Source organism: Entelurus aequoreus, linkage group LG01 (genome assembly GCF_033978785.1).
Source record: "Entelurus aequoreus isolate RoL-2023_Sb linkage group LG01, RoL_Eaeq_v1.1, whole genome shotgun sequence".
Lineage (NCBI taxonomy): Eukaryota > Metazoa > Chordata > Actinopteri > Syngnathiformes > Syngnathidae > Entelurus > Entelurus aequoreus.
Window position 1 is genome coordinate 89,944,671 of NC_084731.1, and position 27,409 is coordinate 89,972,079.

The 27,409-nt window shown below is 36.8% G+C and overlaps 1 protein-coding gene across 1 annotated transcript; it reads right to left on the bottom strand.

Moving 5' to 3' along the window:
- Window positions 1-26,508, bottom strand: LOC133658887 (deleted in azoospermia protein 4-like). Its single transcript, XM_062061390.1, has 9 exons — window positions 26,244-26,508; window positions 14,972-15,082; window positions 11,946-12,037; window positions 11,817-11,871; window positions 11,694-11,754; window positions 11,534-11,631; window positions 7,395-7,466; window positions 3,915-4,004; window positions 1-528 (listed from the first exon to the last, which is right to left on the bottom strand). The coding sequence occupies exons 1-9, from the start codon at window positions 26,349-26,351 to the stop codon at window positions 439-441; spliced, it is 777 nt and encodes a 258-aa protein (XP_061917374.1). The 5' UTR covers window positions 26,352-26,508; the 3' UTR covers window positions 1-438.
- Between the last annotated feature and the right edge of the window lie 901 nt (window positions 26,509-27,409).

Genomic DNA, 27,409 nt, shown 5'->3' on the forward strand with positions numbered 1-27,409 from the left:
AGTAGACTTGTGCTGTGCTGTAATTATTTATTTTGTTCCTAAAGGAATGAGAGTTTTACACTTGATTTGAGTAAGCAACAAATTAGTTCTACTCAATTGAACTTTTCTAATTATTAAGTACAACACACATTCTACTAAAATCTTACTTCAGCAGAGTAACAAAATGGAGTAAAACGTAGCTTCAGGTACCAAAGAACTGCACCGACATAAAAACAAACATGATGTTGAGCAACCAATGTAAGGAATCTTACATTGCAAAAATTGAACACTTGCTAATTTAACTAATCCATTGCAACTCAACATAATCTCAGTCAACAATGTCCTCCAAATACACACAATTAGCATGTGAGGACATTTTTATAATGACTTGGAACATCTGGCAGGAAGTAGTTTAGTTTTTAATGCTTGTCGATGCGACTGATGGGTGACTACTGCCTCTTAAGGGTTATGTTGTTGGAAACCGGGTGGCACTCCTGCAGGACTTGGTGGATATGCAGCACAAACGTGTGGCACTGTAGGGTCTGCAAACTGTACATACAGTAAATGACACAAAGCAGAATCTTAGCCCTTCTGAATGATGTTACGGGAAAAACGCAGCACATTTACCACATCCCCACTTGAGAGTATGGCGATACTGACACAGGACAGACTACAGACATCCCTCGCCATGTTGCACTTTAAATGAGGCTTTTAGGAGCAACTTTTGCGAATTTGGGGCTAAATTAAGTCTTACTTTTTGGTCATATGAATTGCGGTACATTACATGTCTTATCTTCTATCATTAAGTTGTGCTGACAAACAATAGATATTCACAAAGCGGGGCTTCTGTTTCTGTGTTAAGGATAACTTCCTTTTTTACTATGATTACGTCGATATACAAACCCTGTTTCCTTATGAGTTGGGAAATTGTGTTAGATGTAAATATAAACGGAATACAATGATTTGCAAATCATTTTCAACCCATATTCAATTGGATGCACTACAAAGACAAGATATTTGATGTTCAAACTCATAAACTTTTTGCAAATAATAATTAACTTTGAATTTCATGGCTGCAACACGTGCCAAAGTAGTTGGGAAAGGGCATGTTCACCACTGTGTTACATCACCTTTTCTTTTAACAACACTCAATAAACGATTGGGAACTGAGGAAACTAATTGTTGAAGCTTTGAAAGTGGAATTCTTTCCCATTCTTGTTTTATGTAGAGCTTCAGTCGTTCAACAGTCCGGGGTCTCCGCTGTCGTATTTTACGCTTCATAATGCGCCACACATTTTCGATGGGAGACAGGTCTGGACTGCAGGCGGGCCAGGAAAGTACCCGCACTCTTTTTTTACGAAGCCACGCTGTTGTAACACGTGCTGAATGTGGCTTGGCATTGTCTTGCTGAAATAAGCAGGGGCGTCCATGAAAAAGACGGCGCTTAGATGGCAGCATATGTTGTTCCAAAACCTGTATGTACCTTTCAGCATTAATGGTGCCTTCACGGATGTGTAAGTTACCCATGCCTTGGGCACTAATGCACCCCCATACCATCACAGATGCTGGCTTTTCAACTTTGCGTTGATAACAGTCTGGATGGTTCGCTTCCCCTTTGGTCCGGATGACACGATGTCCAATATTTCCAAAAACAATTTGAAATGTGGACTCGTCAGACCACAGGACACTTTTCCACTTTGCATGAGTCCATCTTAGATGATCTCGAGCCCAGAGAAGCCGGCGGCGTTTCTGGGTGTTGTTGATAAATGGACTTTTGCTTTGCATAGTAGAGCTTTAACTTGCACTTACAGATGTAGCGACAAACTGTATTTAGTGACAGTGGTTTTCTGAAGTGTTCCTGAGCCCATGTGGTGATATCCTTTAGAGATTGATGTCGGTTTTTGATACAGTGCCGTCTAAGGGATCGAAGGTCACGGTCATTCAATGTTGGTTTCCGGCCATGCCGCTTACGTGGAGTGATTTCTCCAGATTCTCTGAAACTTTTGATGATATTATGGAGCGTAGATGTTGAAATCCCTACATTTCTTGCAATTGCACTTTGAGAAACGTTGTTCTTAAACGGTTTGACTATTTGCTCACACAGTTGTGGACAAAGGGGTGTATCTCGCCCCATCCTTTCTTGTGAAAGACTGAGCATTTTTTGGGAAGCTGTTTTTATACCCAATCATGGCACCCACTTGTTCCCAATTAGCCTGCACACCTGTGGGATGTTCCAAATAAGGGTTTGATGAGCATTCCTCAACTTTATCAGTATTTATTGCCACCTTTCCCAACTTCTTTGTCACGTGGTACTGGCATCAAATTCTAAAATTAATGATTATTTGGAAGAAAAAAAATGTTTATCAGTTTGAACATCAAATATGTTGTCTTTGTAGCATATTCAACTGAATATGGGTTGAAAATGATTTGCAAATCATTGTATTCCGTTTATATTTACATCTAACACAATTTCCCAACTCATATGGAAACGGGGTTTGTATTTTGGCATCACAACATCTTCTTTTGTTTTTTTAAAATGTATATTATGTTTATAAACTCAGGAAATATGTCCCTGGACACATGAGGACTTTGAATATGACCAATGTATGATCCTGTAACTACTTGGTATCGGATTGATACCCAAATTTGTGATATCATCCAAAACTAATGTAAAGTATCAAACAACAGAAGAATAAGTGATTATTACATTTTAACAGATGTGTAGATAGAACATGTTGAAACAGGAAGTAAGCAGATATTAACAGTAAATGACCAAGTAGATTATTAAAACATTTTCTACCACTTGTCCTTAATAATGTTGACAAAATAACATAATGATAAATACAATATGTTTCTGCATACGTCAGCAAACTAATTAGGAGCCTTTGTTTGTTTACTTACTAATAAAAGACAAGTTGTGTAGTATGTTCACTATTTTATTTAAGGACTTAACTGCAATAAGAAACATATGTTTAATGTACCCTAAGATTTTTTGTTAAAATAAAGCCAATAATGCAATTTTTTTGTGGTCCCCTTTATTATTATTTTTTTATTATTATTTTTTATTTATTTATTTTTTTTTTTTTTTTTAATGCCCTGCCCAGCTTCTCGGGCAAATCATATAGCAGATGTAGATGCCCATTTCGGCTGTTCAGATTTACTTTACAAAAGAGAAGTGTAGGATACTTCTCTTGTTGCCTTACTTGTATTTTGACTTTATTAAATGTATTTATATTATCATTTGGTGCAGCCGGGCCGGAGCAGGAGGGGATAGAAAGAGAGAAAAAGGAAGACAGAGGGGGGAATTGTGGGGACAAGAGGGGGATTAGACAGAGAGACAAAAACAACAACAGCAAACACAACAACAACAACAACAGAGCAACATCAGCAAATACGACATGTACAAATATGATGGTAAAAGTAATAGCAAATAAGCAGTTAGCGAAAATTAAAAAAAAAAAAAAATACAGAAATGACAATGAGCATTATTACACTAAAAATGGAGCAATATGAATACCAATAGAAATAGTGCTATTGATAATAAACAATACCAGTACTTTACCTTTATTATCAACAATACAATTGTTCAAATGCAACAATACATAGGTCCCCTTTATTTAGAAAAGCACCAAAATAATTTTAGTACCGGTACCGGTACCAAAATTGTGGTATCGTTACAACACTAAAGCAGACGGGGTAAGCTATTTACAGTTTGTGTGTTTATTGTAATTTTTATCTGCGTTAATGTTACCCTTATGCGTATGCGGCCATTATTGAATTTGCTTGACGAGCGACCAGCTTGGCTCGGAACCCCAAATAACCAGGTAGTACCAAATCTAATGGGTAGTACATGGATTTGATTATGGAAATGTGTCAATAGCGAGCACAGCCCTGGCAAAGAGTATATACACTGTGTAGTGGAAAAGGGGCGATACCTCCTTCATGAAGTTATGGACCAGGCCGCAATCAGTGGCATGAGACAGATTCACAGAAGTCTGCATGGGAGTAGACAGAGGCGAAGGCACCTGTGGAGCAGTTAATAGTTCAGCTACCTCAATAGCAGTGTTCATCGTGACAGCCGTTTCTAATTTAGTTTTAGTCATAGTCTTCTGACGAAAGAGTATTTTAATTTTAGTCTCGTTTTAGTCGACTAAATTGCTCAACATTTAGCCGACTAAAATCACAGTAAATTCTGTCGACTAATATATAAAGTATAAAGGGTAACGCATCTTTTAAGTTGTCTTGATACCACTTTTATTAATGTTATTACAATTACTGTACGATATAATAAATCAACACTGCATAACTTAGCATATGCAGATGCATTTGAATAAATCTGAATAAGAACTAAGACTAAGAAACTCATTAAAGCCTCAGAATGTTTTTCAGTTAATTTCCGAACGTGCATTCAATAGAGTGTACTATCCAACGAAACAGATAGTCCGCCATTTATTTAAGCAAACGAGCTGGGTAGAGCGAGGTGCATAGTGGGGTGCAACTTGCTCGAAGCGGAGTGTATGAGGAAATTATGCACATTTGTATTAAAATAATTGTATTTATTTAACAGGAAATAATGGAAACGGAACATAGACATTTTTTTAAAGCTCAAATCTTAACATTAAGAATGTAATGAGAACTGCTATAGTACAGTGTTACATGATTTACATACACATAGTTGTATACATGAACTGTTGGCAATTTGGAGTGAAATCATATTCTAACTATTATGAACATCGTAAGTATTTTCTGTTGCATCATTAAAATGTAATTTGTACATTTTATCATGCAGATCTACCACTTATTTAGACAATTATATCACGGATCTTTAGTTTGTTAAAAAAAGAACACTCAATTATATCACGGATCTTTAGTTTGTTAAAAAAAGAACACTCGCAACGCCAGTGTACAGTGCATTAAAAATATGTGTGCATGTTTATGGTAATATGAAGAAACAAATGTCCCGTGTAAATACAGCAACCAGTGTTATATAACTGAAGTATATATATATATATATATATATATATATATATATATATATATATATATATATATATATATATATATATATATATATATATATATATATATATATATATATATACCGGTATATATATATATATATATATATATATATATATATATATATATATATATATATATATATATATATATATATATATATATACCGGTATATATATATATATATATATATATATATATATATATATATATATATATATATATATATATATATATATATATATATATATATATATATATATATATATATATATATATATATATATATATATATATATTTAAATAATTTTTGGGAGCTCATCTTGTATTTGACATTGTTTATAGGGTTAGGCGCAATAAGTGTTCAACTTCAGCCTAAACTCTTTCGGTCTGCAACATTTTCAATTTATGAATGTACAACTGTTTGTTTATTTTGTTGATCACTGACCGAAAAAATAATAAACTAAACTAAACTAGTAATACTAAATTTTTATCTGATACTCTTGGCATTGCTTGTGGTGTCCCCCAAGGGTCCGTGTTGGGGCCAAAACTGTTTAATGTATATATTAATGATATGTTTAATACATCCAAAATACTGATATTTATACTATTTGCAGACGACACAAATATATTCTACAGTAGTGATGACTATAATGAGCCCATAAATACAGTAAACACAGAACTAAACATAGTAAAACAATGGATGGACACAAATAAATTATCTTTGAATATAAAAAAAATAAGATAGTGATGTTTGGAAATCGCAACATAACGTCTAAACAGAAAATAAGTATTTATGTTACCCAAATTGAAATCGTAAATGAGAATACATTTTTGGGAGTAATAATTGATAGTAAACTATCATGGAAACCTCATGTCAGACATATTAAAACAAAAATCTCCAAAAGCCTCTCAATTATAAACAAAGCAAAACTATACCTCAATGAAAATGCACTCCGTACTCTATACTGCACCTTGGTACTGCCACACCTTACATACTGTGTTGAAGTATGGGGGAATACTTACCAAAACACAATTCATCCTCTGATCATATTACAGAAAAGAGCAGTGCGGATCATTCACAACGTTGGTTATTTAGAAAATACTCATAATCTGTTTATGCAATCAAAGTTGCTCAAATTTGATGACCTTGTTTAATATAATACATTAATAATTTTATATAAAGCATTTAACAAATTATTGCCGCCTAATCTACAACGTTTTTTTATAAAACGAGTGCAGACTCATAACTTGAGAGGCTTTGGATGTTTCTTATTGCCGAGAGCTCAAACCACTCGTAAACGTTTTTGTGTGTCTGTATGCGGAGTAAAACTATGGAACAAACTGGACTTACAACACAAGCAATGCCAAACTATTAATCGATTTAAACTATTATACAAACATGGGGTCTGGTTCAAATATAGAGATGAGGGTCTTTAATTTGACCTGCTGCTATACTCTGTCTCAAAGTGTTAACATGTGCTCAATGTTTCCTTACCATTATTGCTATGTTGTCTATTACCATTATTGCTATGTTGTCTATTACCATTATTGCTATGTTGTCTATTACCATTATTGCTATGTTGTCTATTACCATTGTTGGTATATTCATTATTCCTACATTGTTGATACAAATTATTGTTACAGTGTAATAATTATTGTTACCGGTGGTAATGCCACTATGATACAACATCTGTATTATAATCCTTGAACAAAGTAAGAGTGAAACTCATGTGAATAATCACTGAATGGAGAACTGGGGGTGGGATTAAATAAATTATCTTCTTCCCACTCCCTTTCAGGCAAAACTGGGCAATCATGCACTATATTAATTTATATTATTATGTTTTGTCAACTTGTACTTCTACGGTAACTTGTGATGTATCATGTTGTAATTGTATGCATGTTTGAAATCAACTTAAACCACAAACCATTATTTTGTCAAGGGAAAATAGGTTGTTGACGATAGCGGTAACGAAAAGTTTAGTCCATAAAATGAACACTGCTCAATAGAAGGTGTTACGGTGAGCACTGATATCTAATGTGGGATCCAAGTTGTCTTGGAAATATTTTGCCTTTGTAGGTAGACTCAGAAGCAGGTGTGAAAGGGAAAGTTTGTCACCCAAGGTTCACTTCTCTAACCATCTCTCTTGTTGTGTTGGGTCACGTCAAAGTATTTCATAAGCCACACCAGCCGATGGGCTTATGTCACACATCGCATTATCTTATTGTGAGAAAGTGCACACGACCCCGCTTGGCTGTGTTCTGGCGGTTAAACGGCAACAGTCCCCTCCCTCACTGCAATTGTATGGAATCTATGTGTTTAAGAGGCGGCTGAGAATGTGAGGCAATGTTAAAACATGTGCTACACTCGGAGAAAAGATGAATGAACTGACCATGTAGTGGTAAGGGTAACGGTGATAGTAACCACAGCAATCACACGACGTAGGCATCATCATTGGGGGAGGCTGCAAGAAAAGATATGCTCTTTGAATTGTCCACATTTTCACCAAGCAGTTTAACAATTTTGATGACATTTAAAGTCTCAATGGGGGCCAGAATGACCCTAAGTATATCAGTTTTCTTACACAAGTTTTCGTAGGACTCCATTTTCAACACACATTTTTGACATAAGTCTGTTATTGTTACAAAGTAGTCCGTCTGCCCGCATATCATTCCTTGAGTTCCCAAAGAATCCCTCGCATTAGTGACTCAGACTTTGAGCATTGTATTGAGTTCTGCTGGAAAATAATACATCATGGGGCCAAAAAACATGCAAGTTTGCATGCAAAAACATGCACTTTGACTGAATTCAAGGAAGAACTCACAGCAAAGTACAAAGTATTCCCCTCATTGTCTTTAATAAAGGTAAAAGTAATCTTAAATGTACATTTATCAATATCATAAAGCATAAATAAAAACGCTTCTATTACCTCGTTTGTCATTTCCATTGTTCACTTTCTTTAAATTTGCACAGAAGACATACATTTTCACAGAACTATATCAATGTGGAGTGTCTCATGCTGGATTTTAAGTAGGGTTAACAATTGTTTATTTTACTCCTGTTTGTTTCACATTGGGTGGAGGGGGAGAAGTTGCAGCCCCGCTTTACTGTGTACCTCTTGCTTGGTATTCTTGCTCGCCCCGATATAAACTATATAACAAAATTGCTATTGGGACATTGAGTGGACACATTTAAAACAGCAGTTTCTTTCATTTAAAAATGCAGCTCAATTTTACACTTAGCAGACTCCTCTCGCGGGCCGGATTCAACCTGTTCGCGGGCCTGATACACTTTATTATAACCACCCCGGTGTTATTTGTGATGTTAAGAGTTCTGTCTAGTAAAAATACTTCACAGAGGCTTACACAGTGATTTATGTGTTTGTGTTTGTTGAAGAATGACAGCTGCCAGTTTAACATTAACTGTCCAAAAAATCAATCCAATCACACTACAGACACTACATGTGTATTTACTATGGAATAGTCATACAAACCCCGTTTCCATATGAGTTGGGAAATTGTGTTAGATGTAAATATAAACGGAATACAATGATTTGCAAATCCTTTTCAACCCATATTCAATTGAATGCACTACAAAGACAAGATATTTGATGTTCAAACTCATAAACTTTGTTTTTTTTTGCAAATAATAATTAACTTAGAATTTCATGGCTGAAACACGTGCCAAAGTAGTTGGGAAGGGGCATGTTCACCACTGTGTTACATGGCCTTTCCTTTTAACAACCATTTTTTAAGCTTCTCAGGTGTAATTCTTTCCCATTCTTGCTTGATGTACAGCTTAAGTTGTTCAACAGTCCGGGGGTCTCCGTTGTGGTATTTTAGGCTTCATAATGCGCCACACATTTTCAATGGGAGACAGGTCTGGACTACAGGCAGGCCAGTCTAGCACCCGCACTCTTTTACTATGAAGCCACGTTGATGTAACACGTGGCTTGGCATTGTCTTGCTGAAATAAGCAGGGGCGTCCATGGTAACGTTGCTTGGATGGCAACATATGTTGCTCCAAAACCTGTATGTACCTTTCAGCATTAATAGCGCCTTCACAGATGTGTAAGTTACCCATGTCTTGGGCACTAATACACCCCCATACCATCACAGATGCTGGCTTTTCAACTTTGCGCCTATAACAATCCGGATGGTTCTTTTCCTCTTTGGTCCGGAGGACACGAGGTCCACAGTTTCCAAAAACAATTTGAAATGTGGACTTGTCAGACCACAGAACACTTTTCTACTTTGTATCAGTCCATCTTAGATGAGCTCAGGCCCAGCGAAGTTGACGGCGTTTCTGGGTGTTGTTGATAAACGGTTTTCGCCTTGCATAGGAGAGTTTTAACTTGCACTTACAGATGTAGCGACCAACTGTAGTTACTGACAGTGGGTTTCTGAAGTGTTCCTCAGCCCATGTGGTGATATTCTTTACACACTGATGTCGCTTGTTGATGCAGTACAGCCTCAGGGATCAAAGGTCACGGGCTTAGCTGCTTACGTGCAGTGATTTCTTCAGATTCTCTGAACCCTTTGATGATATTACGGACCGTAGATGGTGAAATCCCTAAATTCCTTGCAATAGCTGGTTGAGAAAGGTTTTTCTTAAACTGTTCAACAATTTGCTCACGCATTTGTTGACAAAGTGGTGACCCTCGCCCCATCCTTGTTTGTGAATGACTGAGCATTTCATGGAATCTACTTTTATACCCAATCATGGCACCCACCTGTTCCCAATTTGCCTGTTCACCTGTGGGATGTTCCAAATAAGTGTTTGATGAGCATTCCTCAACTTTATCAGTATTTATTGCCACCTTTCCCAACTTCTTTGTCACGTGTTGCTGGCATCAAATTCTAAAGTTAATGATTATTTGCAAAAAAAAAAATGTTTTATCAGTTTGGAACATCAAATATGTTGTCTTTGTAGCATATTTAACTGAATATGGGTTGAAAATGATTTGCAAATCATTGTATTCCATTTATATTTACATCTAACACAATTTCCCAACTCATATGGAAACAGGGTTTGTAATATATATATATATATATATATATATATATATATATATATATATATATATATATATATATATATATATATATATATATATATATATATATATATGTCTTAATTAGATTATCCAAAAAATAGTGCTCGATACCGTGGTAGAGCGTAATATGTATGTGTGGGAAAAAAATCACAAGACTATTTCATCTCTACAGGCCTGTTTCATGAGGGATTTCCTCAATCCTCAGGAGATTTTTCTCCTGAGGATTGAGGAAATCCCTCATGAAACAGGCCTGTAGAGATGAAATAGTCTTGTGATTTTTTTCCCACACATACATATATATATATATATATATATATATATATATATATATATATATATATATATATATATATATATATATATATATATATATATATATATATATATATATATATATATAGCAACAATTCACTGAAAGTCAAGTATTTCTTTATATATATATATATATATATATATATATATATATATATATATATATATATATATATATATATATATATATATATATATATATATATATATATATATACTGTATATATATATATAATAAAATATATATATATATATATATATATATATATATATATATATATATATATACATTATATAGCTAGAATTCACTGAAAGTCAAGTATTTCTTTTATTTATATATAAATATATATATATATAAAAGAAATACTTGAATTTCAGTGAATTCTAGCTATAAATATACTCCTCCCCCTTAACCCCGCCCACCTCAACAACCCCCCCTACCTCCCAAATTCGGAGGTCTCAAGGTTGGCAAGTATGGCATTGGAGGACCCTTGATCTGGTGACTCAATTGTTAGCTATTTGTTTACGACTTCGAATGCATTAAAAAAAGCCAAGCGTATGTCTTATTGTCTTAAATAAGGATTGTGAATGATAGAATGTTTGCCTATTTCCAGAATGACTGATCTGATAACATTGTCAGAGTGCAGAAGCGTTACTACGGTGTAGTAGAATCTACGGAAATTGTTGAAGATTCTCGAAGCACAATATTCAAAAATGGCAGACTTATATTGTGACATTTTGGGATGTTAAGAGGCTATTTTCACAAACTTTGCGGATTGTAAATACAATCGAACATGGTTTAATGGATACGATGAAACACAGTTAAGCATATAAAGTCAAATTGTTTTTCCACTCTACTGGTACTTTAAATGATCAATCAATCAATGTTTACTTATATAGCCCTAAATCACGAGTGTCTCAAAGGGCTCCACAAGCCACAACGACATCCTCGGCTCAGATCCCACATTAGGGCAAGAAAAAACTCAACCCAATGGGATAACAATGCAAACGATACCATTTGATACTTATTTATTTTGCTGATACGGAGCCTATATCCAATATAAATATCAGATCAGGACACCCCTAAAATATATATAAAATGTAGTCCCTATGATCACCTCTGGTGTAGAAATGGCTGAAGTGAACCTGCTATAAGAACGGACCTGACATGGGTGAGGTTGGAGGTAGGCCACACTGTTGTAGTTCTTGTGGAGGTTTCTTGGGCAGATCACGCTTTGTCGCTTGAGTTTAGTAGAACACGCTGACAGAAGAACAAAACTGTAAACATTTTACAGCCCCCAACATAAAGAGAGTGTCACTTACCGTATTTGAGAACAGCTGGCGCAATGGTGAGCTTTTTGTCGTTCACGTTGATTCCGTTCTCCTAAAGAGAAGACTCATCCAACAGCTGGCCAGCAACGTGTTAAAAAAGAGACGCACACTTACATCATGAAGGGCCTTCACAGCTTCTTCTTTGTGCTCAAATGTAACAAAGCCATACCTGTGCAAAGAGCTCAAAAGATTGAAGAACGGACATACTAAGGGGAACAATCCGTTCATTGCAAAGAAACTCACCCCCTTGACAGTCCTGTAAAATCTACTTTGAATTTCACCTCTGTTACAGTGCCATGCTGGGAGAAGACGCGTTGGAGGTCCTCCGCACTCACCTTCACACACACAGGATTGGCTTTAAATTGATTTGCTTCAGGTAATGTATTGTTACTGTTTAAATACCAAACATATTGTGTCTCATTTAAGTAAGTACAACTCCTTGTGTTACACCATATACTCTCAAGCGACAAGACAATGTCAATGATAAACAGTTGTACTCTGCCTCGGTTTTTAGGGGTGTCAAAAAAAAAAAAAGGATTCTTATTTGTAACGATTCTTTACCGATTCAAAAATATAAAAAATCTGTTTTTTTTTCAATCTGTCCTGTCTAGCCACTCAGGCAAATCATATTAATGTAGATGCCCGTGAAGTGTTGAATACTTCTCCTGTTGCCTTATTTGTATTTGACTTTATTAAATGTTTGGGAAGCATTTTGTTAAACAAAACCACTTTTCTTTTAAGTAATATAGATATTGTTTAAAACTGTTAATCTATTTTTAAGGAGAAACATAGTTAATCATAGAACTGGCATCTAATGTTATTAAAAAGGTATAGATTTTGAATTGAGAATAGATTCTGAATCGATCGTTACCCCCAAGAATTTCATCGAATCATGTGGTGCCCAAAGATTCAGTTTCACGGTTTTTGTTAGTAATCTGTTCCAAAAGACCAGATGAAGACCGAAAGGTACAAAAACCAAAGCAATTTGGCTCATAAGAAATAATAGAAATCTAATTTAAAAAACAAAACATCCATCTTTCCATTTTCTAAAACTTGTCCCTCTCGGGGTGGCTGGAGCCTAGCCCAGCTGCATTCGGGTGGAAGGCGGGGTACACCCTGGACAAGTCTCGCCCTCATCGCAAGGCCAACACAATAACACAAAACACATTCGATAGAGAATAAGCTCGGAAAGACGGCAACCGGGGCAGGGAGGTGTAGCATCCCAAGCTGCAGCTCTCGCAAGGGAGCACCCATATAACGCTGCGAAAAACCCTGAAGACACATAAGACCAAGATAGGCTGCCTGAGGAAACCCGTGGTGCAACGCACAGGGCCAGTAACTCGTACGGCACCTGATGAGACGGAGGAGGACCCAGGCCCGGACACTCCCCACAGTGCCTGGAACCTCCAAGCACCACCGGCGCAACCCCAGGGCAGACCGTCGGAGGGGGGACGCGTGGCGTGGAGCGCTACCTGGACACAAGTCACCCTCGGCTGGGTCGCCCGGGAGAGGGTGTTTGATTAAGACCCGAAACACCCTATGACCCCGGGAGAATCACTGATGATGTGTCCAGGTTGCACCGTGAGGTGTATTATGAAACCGATTATAGTTATATATGCAGAAAACAATGTGAGATACATTTAAATGATGAATGAGATCTTGACTGAATCCCTTTTTTCTTGTTCATACTTTGTTGCAAGTTCTGTCTTGAATTAAAAAGTGTATCTCACCTTTTTTTATCACATCTTCCTTAGGCCCCATGATGGCTTATATTGCAGTCGTATTCATTTAAAAAAGCACATAGTCGAGTCACCAAAACGTGGGATTCTGTGCTTTGGCACTTGATTGAGTGGTATGAGGGCAAATGGACTAGTTTGCTAAGTGCAATTTCACGTCAAAATGACAAAACTCAGGGCGAGAGAAAACAGACTCCATTAGCGTAGTCAGGGTACAGTTTCTAAGTGACTCAACACAGCCATTACTGACTAAATAGTTGGCAACACACGGGTATCAAGATGATTGTGTCTTGCCGAGTGTAAAGCACGAGTGCTGTAGAATCAGGTTCTGGGGATGCATGCACTGAGGAGCTACGATTCCATATGTAGTGTGTGAAGCACAGCATCATCCCCTCGCTTCAGAAGTAACAACCCCAAACACGCCTCCAAATGTGCCTTGCTGAGGAAGGCGCGGGTGATCGAGTGATTAAGTTTGGTTCCAGACCGGAACCCAATTAAAGGGCATCCTCAAGCGGAAGTTAGAGATGTCCAGGTCTTGTAACGTCCACCAGTGATGTCATCACTGTTCCCTTCAAGAAATATTCGACAAGACCGTATGGAAGCAGGGTCTTAAAATACAAACTCAACAGGTATACATTTTCCTTTGTCCCACTGGCAATCAAAGCACTTAACAACAGAAAACTACTGTAATAACCGCATGCAATAATAAGGAGTGCAATATTGGGATAGTGCAATACGGGACGTGTGCAATACGGGGGGAGTGTAATGTGTGATATCATAACTAACTGATATACCTGCGCACTGTTCACTGTCGTCATTGTATTGTCGGATTAACTGTTTTTTAGACTTAGACTTCCTTTTTTTGTCATTCAAATTTGAACTTTACAGTACAGATAAGAACAACATGTTGTTGCATTAACTCGTTGTAGAAAAGAGCAATAAGGTGCAGATATAGATAAATAGATTACAGTACAGATAATATATTGCTCTTTTGCATATGCAAAGTATGTTATATTGTCTTTATATTCCATCAAGTTAATCCGTTTTTGGGGGGAATTGAGGGGAACTGTATGTATGTATGCAAAACGCTGTGTCTTGATGTCCAAGACAAATTTCTCCTCGGAAACAATAAAGCTAATTATTATTATTATTATCATGGAGGAGGATTCCAGTAACAACATGTGCAACTCTGCTGAATGCCATGTCCCAGTGGGTTCAGGCAGTGTTAGATAAAAAGCAGATATAAAGTAATCGAGGCAATAATGGCTGAATGTTGAGTTACACTACTTTCCAAGCTGTACACTGAATACTCTAAAGTATATCCAAGTGTCATATTTATAGCATATGATAAAAAGTTTGCTGAAATGTGTTCAATTACAAATGTGAGATGCATTTTAAAACGTGCACCTGTAAACATTCACAAGGGGGAAATGAATGAATGGTGTGTATTGGCTCTATAGTATTACATGTAAAACTGTGTTTGTGTTGCAAATGTTTCCTGCGACTTGAATGTGTGAGTTTCTGTATTCTCACATTGTTGTCAAATCCTGCGATAAAAATCCGGTTTGGGATGACAATACCCTCCGGTAAGTTGTCCTGGCTGGGTACCTGGGTCTCACTGATACCTGGAGCTGAACCTGACAACTGAAGCAGAGGAAATGATATAATATTAATATAACAACTGATCATTGTGAATAATGTGATGACAAGGCTTTAGAAATATTAAGTTCAATTAAGGGGTCTGTGTCATGGCCCGGGCGCATGTCAATGCGCACTCATCTGTGCTCTCTTATGAGCGCACCTCCAAGAGCGCACTTCCAGTCCTGCTGCAGCCGGCAGCTGCAATCAATCACCGGCAATCAGCACACCTGAAGCTGATCAGGGGACCGCCTTCATAAGCCTGCACAACCCGCTATTCCGTGCCAGAACGTAGCTACCTGTCCTGTACACAGACCTCCGCCCCCCGCGTAACGAGCTGTGTGTCTCGTCTTTTCCTTGTTCCCTCTGCTTCCCTGACCGCCTCTTGGCTCTCGACCTCCCGCTTTGACACGGACCTTCTCCTCCTCTTCGGCCACTAATGTGGCCGTTCCGTGGTCGCCCGCCTCGCCAGGTGCGGCGTTCAACGCGTCGCCGCCACGTAGGGATGATGTTTGATAAGAAATTATCGAGTTCGAGCCTATTATCGAATCCTCTTATCGAACCGATTACTTATCGATTCTCTTATCGAGTCCAGATAGGTTGTTGTATATGGAAAAAAACACACAATATTTGGTTTAACAAAAGCTCACTTTTATTATATAAGAAAAAAATAAAATCTAATAAATAAATAAATATTGACTGTTACCCCCCTAAAAAAAATAAAAATACAAATAAAATATTGACTGTTGTTACCCAAAGTATATTAAGTGGGATTTTTCAGAAAAACAAATATATACAGTAACACAAAAACAACCTGTCTCTGTGATCACTATAGGTGTAAAAATAATAATATAGTGTTAAATAAAATCAGTCCCTTGGGCACAAAACTGAAAATAATACAGCTCTCCAAAAAGTGCACTTCTGCTGCTATTTGACATAACTGTTTGTTATGATGCTTTGACATTTTTGCACTTTATTTCTTTATTGAAAGAAAATTCTATGAAGAGAATTGTTGTTTGCAAATGTGGTTACAATGCTAAAAAATGAAAAGTTAAAGCTAAAAAAAGAAATACACTTTATTGAGTTAACATTATTTCTTTATAGGGGGAAAGATGTGATGTTATGAGCTAGGGAATATAACAACTACACTACCCAGCATGCAACGAGAGTGACGAGCATGCGCGGTAGCCCCGAAAAGTGTTATTGCATGTCGCCACCCGGCAGCTAAGAATGAGGTTATGAGCACGCTGTGAAAGTAAACGTCAAGAACTCAGCCAACACGCCTCGTCTGCATTATTTATAATTAGACAGACAACACATATACAGTGTGATTTTGTTTTGTTTACAAGGAAAGAAAAACAAAAGTTAAAAAAGGGAGATGTGTTTTATATATATGTAAGTGCTGCGGTTGCTTTAAGAACGTTGCGACAGCTGCCGTAAAGGAGGTGCGTTGCTAGCCTGGTTGCTATGTTTCCGGTTGGTCGTAAAAGTGTTCGTCATCTGTTTGTACCCTGCTCAAATCTCTCAATAAAGTTATTCATTGGATTATACCTTTTGTTTTGAACTTTATTACACCTTGGAGCGCTTTTTCTGGTCCATTGTTTTTCCTGCTTTCCCTATCTGCGTCTAATGACTGAGCTACGTGACATCATTTCTTGTGATGTCCCACAGGGCATTTCTGGTCGGGACGGGATTCGTTCCCAGGGATTCGAATAAAGAACCAACTCTTTTTCTTTACTATAGTGGTCTCGATAACGGGTACCGGTTCTCAAAAAGGGATTCGAGTCCGAGGACTTGGTTCTTTTCTTATCGAACAACCGGGAAAATCGGTTTCGAGTATCATCCCTACCGCCACGTGACTCTCCCTCGCTGGCTGCAGGGACACTTGGCCTGGCGACCCTCCGCCAAATCCTCCCTTCGCCCTCCCATGACTTTTGAACTCTTTCCGTTTTGTTTCCTGGGGCCATCTGGAATCTGTCCCTGAAGAAGGGTTCCTGTGACGATCTGTCACTTCATTTCTGTTTGTGCTTCTGTTTTGTATTTACTTCTTATCAGTGCTCTTATGTTGTTTCCATTTCCTGCTTGTCCCGCTGAGCGCTGTGTTTTTCCCCTCACCTGCTGTTGATTGGTAGCCGGTCCAAACTGGCTGCCAATCAGCATGTTTCTATTTATGCCGGTCTCGGCCGCTCCTCAGTGCTCAAGGATGGATTTATGTTTGAACTGTTACATGCAAGACTGCTTCCTCTCTGTTTATCCTATTAAAATCCTCTTACCTGATCTTCGTCCTCCTGGTTCCTGCATCTTGGGGTCACAACAACTGCAGCCATGCGAGTTTGTGACAGTCTGAGGTTTAACTTTAAACACATTCCTCGTAAACAGGCCGTTAAGTTGCTTATCCAACAGCATTTACTTAGTTAATACATTTACAACCAATGTTCAACATCCATCCATCCATCCATTTTCTACCGCTTGTCCCTTTCGGGGTTTGCATACATTTTTTCCCCCAGATATTTATAGGTCAGTTAATACATTTAGTTAAAAGATAGCAGCTTGCTTATTTTTTTTTTACAAACAATGCACAATCAAATTTTAGTCAAAAGGCAGCATATTAGAAGGGAAACTTAAAAAAAAGAATATTTTTACGATTATTTTTTTAATTAGCGTGTTACCAGTTAGCATACATGCTAACAAGTGGCTTAAGACAAAAACAGAAGTGGCGCTTAAACTCACGTTTTGGCAGTAGTCCGCCATGGCTGCAATCCCTCAAAGCTGGTGTTTTGATGTATGGTTTATGAATATGACAAATAAATCTGGATCAATTACTGTACATTAATTCGCGACTTTTGCAAAGTTTTTTTTCCTAGTCTGCAACCATTACGGAAGTTGGCGCATGAATCTCGCGTCCTATTTCCGACCGCAGCACTTCAATCCTAATGTGTGTGCGTGCGCGTTTGTATGTGTGTGTGTTAACCTTTATATTTATTTTTTAGATGTTTCATCCAATATTAGTCGCCAGTGATTAAATTGACTCGCCATACATGTATCAAATTACCGTGAAGGCGGACAACAAAGCGGAGGAACACGCAAAACAACATTCAAAGGCAGGTATAGTTCCCTCCTGTCCTGTGTGCGCGCGTTGCTTGGGAACGTGACATTTACACAAAATTGCCACACGGGGGCGTCATTTTACTTTACATCACATTACATGTGCCTGTGCGTTATATCAATGGTGTGAACACTATGGTGTGGCCAATTCATGTCAAAATAAGAGCGCAAGCTTCCTCACATACTTCCTGTCCTGAATTGTGACATAGTGTGCCACTTTTTGCATTATTTGACAAAAAATATGTAAATAAAACATGGATGAATGTATATTTGGGCTAACATAAAAAAACAATACAACCCAGAGAGAAAGATTCATTAAAACAACTTTATTGTGTGTTTATCTATTATAGACTGACCATACGTCCTCTTTCCCCCAGACATGTCCTCTTTTGCAGAGCTGTCAGGGCGGAGTTTCTTAAATGCCTCAAATGTCCGGAATTTTGAGTTAGGGTTGCGTGTATTTCCATTGTACGTTCAGGGTTAAGAAGGGGTTAAAAACAAAACAAATTGTGAAGGTGTGTGCAAGCAGCAGCATTCGTGAGGGAGGGGCAGAGACAGAGAGAGCGAGAGAGTTATGATAAACGCGCATGCGTCACCAGGCTCTGCTTTTTATCCATAGATTTATCAGATTTAATTTTTTATTATCTATAGCAAAAGTCCCACGGCACATTCTAAAAATGCTATTAAAATAAACAAAAACATAACAAAAGTGAAATAAAAAAGCTTAAAGGTGAAATGTAATTTAGAAAAAGTTGCAATGTTGACTAATAAAACAAAGCTGTTTTTTTTTTCTTTCAAACGGTCATTGCTCAAAACATAATATTGAATCAAAATCAATGTTATTATGAATTATTGACCTATCCAAGGTTCCGATTACTTCACATCAAATATTCCACTTTGAAAAATATTTTTGGTGGAACATTTTGCATATTTTGTGTGTTTGCCATTAAAAACATAGTTTTGTTTGACAAAAAAGGGCGGAAAACAAACAAACAAACAAACAAAAAAACAACATTAAAAAAAACTAAAACATTTTGAAATGATTGATAGATCTGAAGTTGATGTAGACTCCAGAGATTTAAGCGCTAAATATAAAATATATGTATGCCCTGGCACACCATTATCATCATTTCATGACCGAAGCAAAACACTTTTTACACTTTTATACTGAAATAAATACACCTACAACGTATTAAATAAAAACATAGAAAAAACTACCAGCAGCGGTAAAGTTTAGATCCATGAAGGAAAGAAAAAAATGAATGAATGTTTATAACTGAATACATTTACATATGTATACAAATTTGTTTTATTTTTGTATTATTTTTTTTAATGAATTAAGTAACATTTATGACAACCTTTTTTCAAAACACAATATAGAATGTGAGATATAACAGGATAATGCATACGTTTATGATTTGTTTTCAAAACGCTTACAAAAAAGTGGGACTCCAAAAATTTACTGTGGGACCCCATTTTTATGACTTGATGGGGTCCATGGGACCCCATTTTGAAAATTCCTATCGCCAACACTGCTGTAAACAGAGGAGAAAACATGCTTTATTCAAATAAATATATTATTTATAAAGCAAGTTCAAGTATCATTGGCGAATTTTCACCTAGTCCCGGCCTTGGCGTGCCGCCCGCCTTGGCACGCATATACTGTATGTGTCCTCTTTTTGGGATTTCAGAATATGGTCAGCCTAATCTATTGTGTCATGTGAAGGTAAACTGGCAAAATAATAGTTTATTTGCAAATTTTAATTAAAGGCTGTACACATGACAGAAAATTAATAATAATCTTCAATCCTACTTGCACCCTCGAAGCACTAACCCTGTAGATTAAGTTGCACCTGTTCACACACTACTCAAACACTAACAGATGTGTTCATTTAAAGCAGTGCTTCTCAATTACTTTGTTACACCCCCCCAGGAAAAAAAAAAGTTTGCACACCCCCCACTCTATAAATATACTATATATCATAAACATTTGTCTATAAAATTGGTATAAGTACACCTCTGCATAACATTTGTATCCTTATTAAAATTGAAGAAAACAAAAAAGACAAAAGTAATATAGATCATCCATCCATCCATCCATTTTCTACCGCTTGTCCCTTTTGGGGTGGCGGGGGGTCGCTGGAGCCTATCTCAGCTGCATTCGGGCGGAAGGCGGGGTACACCCTGGACAAGTCGCCCCCTCATCGCAGGTAATATAGATCAATGTATAACAAATAATCCATTTATTGAATTGTTTAAAGTGTGTAACAGAAAATATTTAAAGTGCCTTGATTTTCCTGAAAAAAAAAACCTGTAAATATTTTTGACAAACTTGAACCATTTGTTACTGAAAAATAAAAATAAATGATGATAAATTAAAATTGATTGGCAACCTAGTTTAGGAAGACAATGTATAAACCACTAACCCAGTGTTTTTAACTGTAGGGCTGGCCCCCATAGTTGGGCCGCCAGCGCCCTCTAGATGGCCGTTTTTTCAGCTGTGGTCCGTATGGACTCCAGCCATAATGAGTTGTTATACACTTTCTCACCACGTGTGGTAGTATTGACAATGTCAAACAAACAGAAGAAGTCTGGAGCTAAAGTCATAGAGAAGTTTCTTAAGCGCCAAAATTATGACTAAATTGGTGAAGCTGTATTTTTATTATTACTTTGATTTTATTGACCGTTTATTGAAGAAACATATATATTATTATTGTTAATTTTCATAGAATGTATTTTTTTTAGCACTGCAAACTTGTATGTAAATTTACTTTTCATCAGTTTGCCCCTTCTTATACAGTATATTTGATTTACAGCTTTTTGTAATCAGCCTGACCTAAGCCTTGATCAAATTGTTTGTGATTAACAATGCTTTCATATCATTTGACAAGGTTTACCCTGTTAAACTGTAAGTAGGTTAGATATAATTAAGATTACTAATTCAAAGTTAATATTTGATTAGGCTCTGTAGTGGAAAAATTGGGCCCCGAGGTCAAAAAGGTTAAAGTACCAGTAGAATGGAAAAACAAGTTTACTTTATATGCTTTATTGTGTTTTACTGTATCCATCAAACCATAAATATAAAAAAAATAATAATAAAAAACTGTCTGGAGCCGCAAAAAATTAAAAGCCTTATATAAGTCTTATAATGAAGGCAACACTTAATGTAAGTGTCTATATTAGCCTACTATCAAAATTACTATGTGTCACAGGCTGACACAAATCTACGCTGACAGAAATGTTGAAATGTTATATTTATTCTACACATTTTTACAACATTGGAAAACTTTAGTAAAACAGAGGCTTCTCAAAGGGTGATATAATTCCTGGAAATTACTGTCTTAGAATGGCCAAAGGTATATATGTGTGTGTCCAAGTTAAAGGAAACGGCAAGCTGTCTTCTTCTAATGGATTTATTACAGTCTTTGCAAGCTGGGTAATGTTTGCTGTGATCTGGAACAACATGGCACACAAACAACTATCAGAAATGCAGCCAATATTTCATACAGATAATGTGTCATGACTCATGACGCATGCAAATATACATTATATACACAGAGGACATAAGTAAAGGAAACTAAATGAGCTCAAATATACCTACAAACGAGGCATAATGATGCAATATGTATGTACAGCTAGCCTAAATAGCATGTTAGCATTGATTAGCTTGCAGTCATGCACTGACCAAATATGCCTGATTAGCACTCCAACAAGTCAATAACATCAACAAAGCTCACGTTTGCGCATTCACGCACAGCATAAAACGTTTGGTGGACAAAATGAGACAAAGAAGGAGTGGCATAAAACAAGTGTTTCTGTGGCAGCGTCGGAGAAAGTTGTACATGTAAACAAACTACGGTGAGTTCAAAGACCACCCATAATTAGTAAAACAAAACGGCGCTCGCCAAATACTGTCATCAGTGAAGCATGATACATTTCTAATAATTAGGAAGGTTTGGTTCATGTTTGTCTACCTACAGAAACCATATTACAACAAAAATATATATTTTTTTACCTCATCTTTTTTCATTTTCATACATTTTTGAGAAAGCTCCATAGAACCACTAGGGCGGCGCTAAAAAGCCCCATGCTACCGACCCCCGCCATATATAATCTGCAAAGTATTTGAAAATAAGGTCTAAACATCACAAAAACCCACAATTTCAGACGGTCATTTTGAATTTTTTGGCAATTCCCGTATTTCCGAGGTCAGATGACGTCACTGGAGTTTCTACTTCTGCACTCTGACCATATTATGAGATTAGTCATACTGGAAAATACAAACATTGGAAATAAATTTGCTGTTTATCAATCACAATACTTATGTAAGATAAGAACACTTTTTCATGTATTTGAAATTGTAATTAAATAGCCGACAATTGAGGGTCCATATACATGTCGTGACCTCTTAAACTTTAATATTAGTGATATTGTTTTTATAAGCGCCAACGCTGATGGCCTATTTTAGCGTCGCATTGTTAGCATTGAGCTAATGCCAGCTTACGCTACTATTGTTGACACACTGAGCCGACGGCTGCTCCTGCTTTGTCTCAAACGTGCTGAAAGTTAATTCTAGATTATAATTCATGCATCTCTCACCTGGTAGTAGACAACTGTGGCCATGGACCCAGAGGCTAGTCGCCTTTTACATCCCCCGAGACGGCAAAAAAAGACACAAAAAGATGCTAGTAGCGGAAACTATTTTTTAAACCCCTCGTGAGGATTGTTATTGATCATTCATTTATGATTATGTGAGTGTCCCGTCGGTCAGCATCCCAGCGAGAGTGGAAACATTACAGTAAGTGTTCGTTTATTATGGTTGGTTTGTATGTTTAGCACCTAGCAATGCTTCTAAACCAGGGGTGTCCAAAGTGCGGCCCGGGGGCCATTTGCGGCCCGCAAGACATTTTTTAACGGCCCTACGGCACATTCTAAAAATATGATTTAAAAAAATGTAAAACATAAAAAGTGGTACAAAAGAGCAAACAGGTGAAATGTAACAAGAAAATGTTGCAATGTTTACTCTAATAACACAAAGCTGCCATTCTTTAAAACATAATAATGAATCAAAATCAACGTCATTATGAATTATTGACCTATTCAAGGCTCCAATTACGTCACATTAAATATTCCACTTTGAGATATTTTTTTGGGGAAAATGTTGCATATTTTGTGTTTGCCATATAAAAAACTGAGCTGTTTTTTTTTTTTTTTTAAAGAAGGGCATAAAACAAACAAACAAAAAAACACGAACAACAATACAACTTAAAATTGACGGATAGATCTGAAGCTGATCTTGAGATTATTGTGTTAAAAGTAAACAGTATAAAAAATGTATAATATATTTTTTTAGTTTTAGTGGGATTTTTTGTGTGTGTCATTGCTCAAAAAATAATAATGAATTAAAATCAATGTTGTTATGAGTTATTGACCTTTTTAAGGCTCCAATTATTGTATAATCTCAAATATTCCACTTTAAAATTTAATTGGGGGAAAATATTGCATATTTGGTGTTTTTTCCATAAAAAAACCAGGGGTTTCTTTGACAAAAAGAGCACACAACTTAAATGTTTAAAAACTTTATATTGACAGATAGACGTAATGTTGATCTAGAGATTTAAACTTTGAATAATAATAATAATAATAATAATACTATACTATATACTTTTTTTGACCAAAACCATTTGGTCACCGGGATCAAGCCTGAGTGGATGCCTAAATGTATATTTTTATACATTTGTTGTATTGGTTTTTAAAATAAAAAAATATCAAAATGGACCCCCCGCTTGCTTTGATTTTTCAGTGTGCGGCCCTCTGTGGAAAAAGTTTGGACACCCCTGTTCTAAACGGTTCTAAAAAGAACAATTTCCCTTGTGGATCAATAAAGTTTGTCTAAGTCTAAGTCTAAAACTTATTGCTCATCCTCCTTGTGTTCGGGCTCAAAAATACAAGGTTCTGATCATAATGTTTCCCAAAGTAATCGTTGTTGGCTCTCACAAAGCCTGCCTGATTAGCATTGTTGTTGATGGGGAAGGGATCTGTGGTTCCTAGCACTACGTCACGGATCACATGGCTGACTTGCTCATTATCTTCTCAAATTCAATCAATCAATCAATTGGCTCAGGAATCTCCGTGATATTGCTGCTATCTTGATCATAAACTTTGGAAGTCTTTTGGTGTCATAAATCAGATATACTGTATATCAGGGGTGTCCAAACTTTTTCCACTGAGGGCCGCACATGGATAAATTAAAGCATGCGGGGGCCATTTTGATATTTTTCATTTTCAAATCATAACAAAATATATAAATATAAAGGGTCTCAGTCATTAAAATGTTAAAAATAAGTCACATTATTATTATTATGTTTTATTTAACGCTTACAGTAAATCTCTATATCAACTTTAGGTTGATATAACGTTAAAAAAAAAGGTTTTATGCCTTTTCTGTCAAAGACAACTTTGTTTTTTATAGTAAAACTGAAATATGCAGTATTTTCCCCACCGCCCAAAACATTCAGAAAGCAATGTTTGATGTGAAGTAATTGGAGCCCTAAAAAGATCAATAATGCAGGACACCGTTGATTTTAATTTATTATTATTTTTTATTAATCACAGTGATCACAGATTAATTAATTTAATTTAATTACTAATTTAATTAATTAATTTAATTAATTAATTTAATTAATTAATTAATTAAATGTATTTAATTTATTTAATTTATTTAATTTATTTAATTTATTTAATTTATTAATCACAGATCAGTAAAATCCCATTAAATTTATTTGGGATCCAAAAGGTGCCCCACTCATAAAGTGATACATTTTTATCTTTTTTTTTTTTACTTTCAACATTTAAATTACGAGATCAACTTCAGATATATCTGTCCATTTTACGTTTGAACTATTATTTTGGGCTGCTGCCCCTGCGACCCGACCTCGGATAAGCGGAAGAAGATGGATGGATGGACTATTATTTTGTTTGTTTTATGCTCTTATGTCAAAGAAAACATTGTTTTTATATGGCAACCACACAATATATGCAATATATTCCACATAAAACATTTTAAAGTGAAATATTTGAAGTAATTGGAGCTTTGAATAGATCAATAATTGATTATAACATTGACATTTTTTTTTTACATTTTTTTTTTTGAGCAATGGCAAAAAAAGCAAAATAAAGAAAGACAAAAGAAAAACAAAGCCTGCATGGCAGCTTTGTGTCAACATTGCAACTGTTCCTCGTTAGATTTCACCTCATTCCACTTTTTTTAATGTTAATTTTTAATTTTTGCAATAGCATTTCCAGAACATGTAGCGGGCCGCTAAACAATTAGCTGCGGGCCGCAAATGGCCCCCGGGCCGCACTTTGGACACCCCTGCTGTATATGATAAAAACTTCAATATAGAGGCAACTTGTTTTTCCATTTTGAAGTTAAAGGTAAAGTACCACTGATAGTCACACACACACACACTAGGTGTGATGAAATTACCCTCTGCATTTGACCCATCCCCTTGTTCCACCCCCTGGGAGGTGAGGGGAGCAGTGAGCAGCAGCGATGGCCGCGCTCGGGAATCATTTTGGTGATTTAACCCCCAATTCCAACCCTTGATTTTACTGGTACTTTAAGAACCAACTTAAAACTACAAAACAACAATGAATAAAACAATTTTATATAAACACAAATGAGGAAGTCAGGATTAACGGCTACAATGAATTGATTAACGTGGACCCCGACTTAAACAAGTTGAAAAACTTATTCGGGTGTTACCATTTAGTGGTCAATTGTACGGAATATATACTGTACTGTGCAATCTACTAATAAAAGTTTCAATCAATCAATCAAAATGAGCATGTTTTGCAGTGCACAGCTTTTTGTTTTATTAAAGCATGATACTGATAAAGCAGGTCTCCAGAGGTCATACGCACCCCCCCCCCCCAGGGGGGCCAGCCCCACTATTTGAGACGGACTGCTTTAAAGTCTGAAAAAATACAGACACGAGAGAAATACGGGACACATTTTCAGCCAGCCGTGCGTTTCTCACAGAGAAATTGAACCTTTTACCTTGGTCAGACAGTGGTGGAGACAGAGGTTGATGAAAAATGAACCCGGACAGAAGGGTTCCACTCGGGCTCTGTAATTTGCAGACAAATTCTCTGATTCCCCGTCCATCGTCTGCGTGCTATTTAAAGCGGCTGCATTCCTTTGTGAGAATACGCCGATCTCTTTGAGACGGTGCAGTGCCAGAAATAACAGGTTTGGACAAACACATGGCTGAGGCGTGGTGGGCCTGGCTGACCGTGACCGAGTTCCACTGTGGTTTTCACTCCACTATTCTCTCGCCCGTGTCCCTCTCTTCGTCTGTTTTTCTCACAGGCGGTGCGTTTGCAAAAGTGGGGGGGGTGGAGGGGTGGAGGGCTTCTCAGCTGAATCACTAGAAGGGTCAGGTCTGGGAATGCATGCATGTTGACTGCACTCGGATGCTCCTCTTAGGGTTTGAACTCCAGGGCTTCACAGGCCGATGTGGCCAACTCCACGTTTGAGTGCGATACATATTATGTAGAGATGTCCGATAATGGCTTTTTTGCCGATATCCGATATTCCGATATTGTCCAACTCTTAATTACCCATTCTGATATCAACCGATACCCATATATACAGTCGTGGAATTAACACATTATTATGCCTAATTTTGTTGTGATGCCCCGCTGGATGCATTAAACCAGTTTATACGGACACCCTCAGTGTGACCTGTATGGCAGTTGACCAATTATGCATGCATTCACTTGTGTGTGTGAATAGCCGTAGATATTTTGTGACTGGGCCGGCACGCAAAGGCAGTGCCTTTAAGGTTTATTGGCGCTCTGTACTTCTCCCTACGTCCGTGTACACAGCTGCGTTTTGAAAAGTAATACATTTTGAAACCGATACCGATCATTTTGAAACCGATACCGATAATTTCCGATATTACATTTTAAAGCATTTATCGGCCGATAATATCGGCAGTCCGATATTATCGGACATCTCTAATATTTATTCAAGTTTTGGCTCTTCTTTGTTTATTTAGACATACGGCGTCTTTCTTTTCTTCCTCTGATTTCCTTTTTAGGTTGTGTTTCTTTTAGCAGTATATGCCACGAAGACAAATGACTTTGTCTTCCGGGGTTTTATTTACTAAAATATTTACCGTATTTTTCGGACTATAAGTCGCAGTTTTTTTCATAGTTTGG